General features: G+C 51.4%; 1 protein-coding gene across 1 annotated transcript; it reads left to right on the forward strand.

Annotated features, from left to right (window-relative positions):
- Positions 1-877: 877 nt before the first annotated feature.
- LACBIDRAFT_303005 (uncharacterized protein) lies at positions 878-1,257 on the forward strand (the record flags this gene model as incomplete). Its single annotated transcript, XM_001890940.1, has 2 exons — positions 878-987; positions 1,053-1,257. 2 exons carry the CDS (start codon positions 878-880, stop codon positions 1,255-1,257), a joined length of 315 nt encoding a protein of 104 aa, XP_001890975.1.
- Between the last annotated feature and the right edge of the window lie 2,390 nt (positions 1,258-3,647).

Genomic DNA, 3,647 nt, shown 5'->3' on the forward strand with positions numbered 1-3,647 from the left:
GTTTTTCTAATGCTCGGACTATTGATATTGTGCGCACATAGTCACCTCCGAAGTTCCCCAACCCATGTTCGGGCGTCTCCCTCATTCTTTCTTTCCGTTTTGCAACAAGGAGAATCGTTATCATAGGATCGGGACCGTAACCTGCATTGCGGGAATTCGCGGCTGACGCTTCACATGTATACATACATACATCGTCAGCCTGCGTTCAGCATGCGAGAAAGGACAATGGCGCGTCTGCAGATGCCAACTGGAGTGTATAGACTGGGATCAGCTTGAATGCTTGGCTTACGGTGCGTACAGACATTGCATTTGCATCTATCACGGACAGCCCCTTAGGCTCTCCCCTCAGGCCTAGGGCATCTGCAGAAGAACTCGACACACCGTCATCCACTTCCTCTCATTGGTTCTTGGACAGGACGACGGGAGAACCTACGCCCCTGCAAGAGGGCGTGGCCACTAATGGGGAGGGGTGTTGATTAACGTTGAGGATTACCAGGGAGTCGCGAGGTTGCTCAAGGACATAGGGAGTGCGGTGGATATGACGGTTCTCTAAATCCAAGGCCATGGATGACACCGATGCGTCTGCAGAGGACAGTGGTGCGCTCACTCCCAACTCCACTGTCGACAAGTTAATCTCAAGCTAATGAGTCGCCCAACTGAGCGAATACTGGCCCCTCTCCAAACTATCTCCCCTCTCGGACGAAGCGAGCTGAAGCCTCTGAAGCCACCACCCATTCACGTCTTCTTGGAATTATCCGATCCTGCTGGGCTCTGAGCGAACACTCCTTCTTCCCCCCTCCTCACACACCACAACCTCACTATCTACGCGGACCTCGCGTTGGCAGACAAACTCGTCCCGCAGGGTGTGCTAGATCTCATGCCCAGCAAGACAGAACTTATCATCGCGAAGAAGTTCCTCGGGAATGCAGATGAAAGCCAGGAAGAAATGGTGCATTTCGCTGTGGAAGGCGCGCGGAAGTGGTTCGTGTATGTTCTTTCTCTTAGAGTATATTCTCGTCATGAACTTACTCCCACTATGAAGTTAAAACAAGCCGATCCTCCATAGGATCTGAAGAGGCAGTTTTCTCCCGTGCGCGAGGGTTCGAGCCCATCCTCGTTTCGGGTATCTCCTCAGCCTTGGTCGGGCCAACGTTCGGTGGTATCCCGCTCACGCACCACGGTGTAGCCAGCAGCATGGTTGTGTGGGGAGGGGTGGGAGCAGGGTACAGATGCCAGAGTATACGTTGGTTGTTTTGATGGGTGTTGTGAGGTTGATGTGCTTTTGGGCGTTTCTTCGTTGACCCGGCCCCCTCCTGCTTCCACGTCCACGAGATCCACACCTTCGACCACCACCACAAACGACAATGGCAGCAACCCCAACTCGCTATCCACCGGTCGTGCCTGCTCGTGCCGACATGTTCGAGCACTCTACTTGAATCTTGGAGTGGTCGTCCAGAGATTCCGGATTCAAGAACTCTGGCTTGATTGGCACATGTTGGGCAGAAAGTCCTTCCACTACATACATCTACCCAGCATCGTCTAGAGTTCGAATCTTTACCCCCTTGGGTTCCGACATGCGCGGGTCTCCTATTCCGAACGCCTTCACCTCCAGAGAGCTGTTCCAGTGTTGTAATTGCCCATGTGGAACGTGCTACCTGAGCAGCTCTTGTCAACTTCAACGTTTTGTTCACGGTAACGGACGAAAGCTCAAAGCAATCCTTCATCCTCTTAGTTTCCTTGCGGCTCCACGTTAACATAATGCATCTTGACCATCTATATCGCGTGTGGCATCACAATTCTTCCTTGTCTCCCGGCTACATCTCGCCACGTCCTCCTCCATGCTCTTGACCTTTTACTCGTGGCCCGTTCCTTCGCCATCCATTTTGTCTTTGGCAGGATATCGTCCCTACCTTGCCTTCATACTATCCCGGCCCCTTCTATCGATCAAGACTTCACCTGAATCGGAGGGCCTTCGTATGGCAATTCTGCATCCCAATCATTGCAATTGTTACCTCGAGCCCGCCAAGTCCGAGGTATCGTTCACAATAACGGACAGGAGCTCAAACCACACATCTTCCGTCAAGCACTCCTCTGCCATTCATCTTGGTCCTTTTGTCTTGCGTCGTTTTCGCACATCTCATCCTTTAAATTGATGATATTCATGGCGTTTGGCCGCTGGCAGTACTTCCTGCGCCTACATGACCCCAAATCACATCCCGCCTTGCATCCTGATCTCCACTGTCGGTCGAGGTTTCCCAATTCGAACGACGCAACCCAAACATTTGCGACGTGCTACCCGATGGCAAGAGGCTCAAAGTTTTGTTCATGGTAGCACACGAGAACTCAAACCACGCATCTTGTAAGGTAGTCACAGCTTCCTCCGTCACCCCCTTGGTCTTCTCCTTAGGGCTCATTTCTTGCGCTTGACACCTCATTCCGTCCGACGATTTGTGTTTGCTAGTACTTTCTGCAATTGCCAGAATCCTTTTTCGCATTTAAACCGACGCACCTGTGTGGTGTGCTGCGCGCTACCTTGAGCAGCTTAGTTCCCCAGTTGAATGTTCGTTCATCACCAACCCACCCACCTGCCCCACCACGGACACCAGCCTCTTGGAAGGTGGTTTGCTGGACAGAAGCGACGATTCGTATGGCTACCCTCACTACTCCATGACTGTAACAAGGCGGTATCCCAACAAGAAACCTATCTCCTATGAACGCGCGCCATTGGCCTGTCATATAACATCTCCGCTATTGGCCCGTCATACACCATCTCCGCAATGTGACCGTCCACTGCTAGTACTACTACTATAGTACTAGTATGGGGTGCCCGAGGTCCCCTTCAAGCAACCGAGCTCATGATCAATCAAAGCAACTCTACTGAGGTGCAGCCTGACGTGGACCGCACATTGACTAGGTCGTACATCCACCCCGTACCGCTTCCTGGCTAACTCACCCACTCTTCCTCGAGCTCCCTCTTGGCTCCCTCCAATCTAAGTCTTGGCGCTTCCGAACCGACTCGGGTTCTTGGGACTCCCAAAGTTCCAAGGGTCCAACCCTTCGAAGTTCCTGACTAATTTCGGCTTCCGACTCGGACTCGCCATTACCTCCGTTACTCCATTCGTGCCCTTCTTGTTACAAACTCGGACAAAATAGGTGTACTTTGTGTGGAGTTCCATGTAGTACTGGTGCGCTGTGTAGTTTCGTGTTGTGGAACTCAACAACGTACGAGTACATTGCATTTGCGTCATGTTTGCGTAGAGTTATATTGAGGTATTAAACAAAAGAGATATTAAAGAAACCATAAGCCAAGCGAGCGAGTCTCAGGTCGCGAGGAGTGATGGGGAGTAAGCATATAGAGAGAGAGGGCGGCCAATTGCAGAAGGATGCATAATTAGAAGAAGGAAGCAGAAGGTGGACGTAAGAAGGTAGGGTAGGGTCGAGACCAATCAACACTGAACCAATCGACTACCTAGCCAGACTCGCAAATAACAAAACAAAGAAAAGAGAGGGGAAAGGGTGGTGTAGGCTGTCAAAAACTCAAAAAACCGTTGACCATTGAAAGAGAAAAAAGATATGGTATTCAAAGATGGGGGTAAGGGTGACCAGAACGCAACAAGTTCGGTGGATGTGGGGTGGGTGTGGTGTTC

Source organism: Laccaria bicolor, genomic scaffold (assembly GCF_000143565.1).
Source record: "Laccaria bicolor S238N-H82 LACBIscaffold_234 genomic scaffold, whole genome shotgun sequence".
NCBI classification, from domain to species: domain Eukaryota; kingdom Fungi; phylum Basidiomycota; class Agaricomycetes; order Agaricales; family Hydnangiaceae; genus Laccaria; species Laccaria bicolor.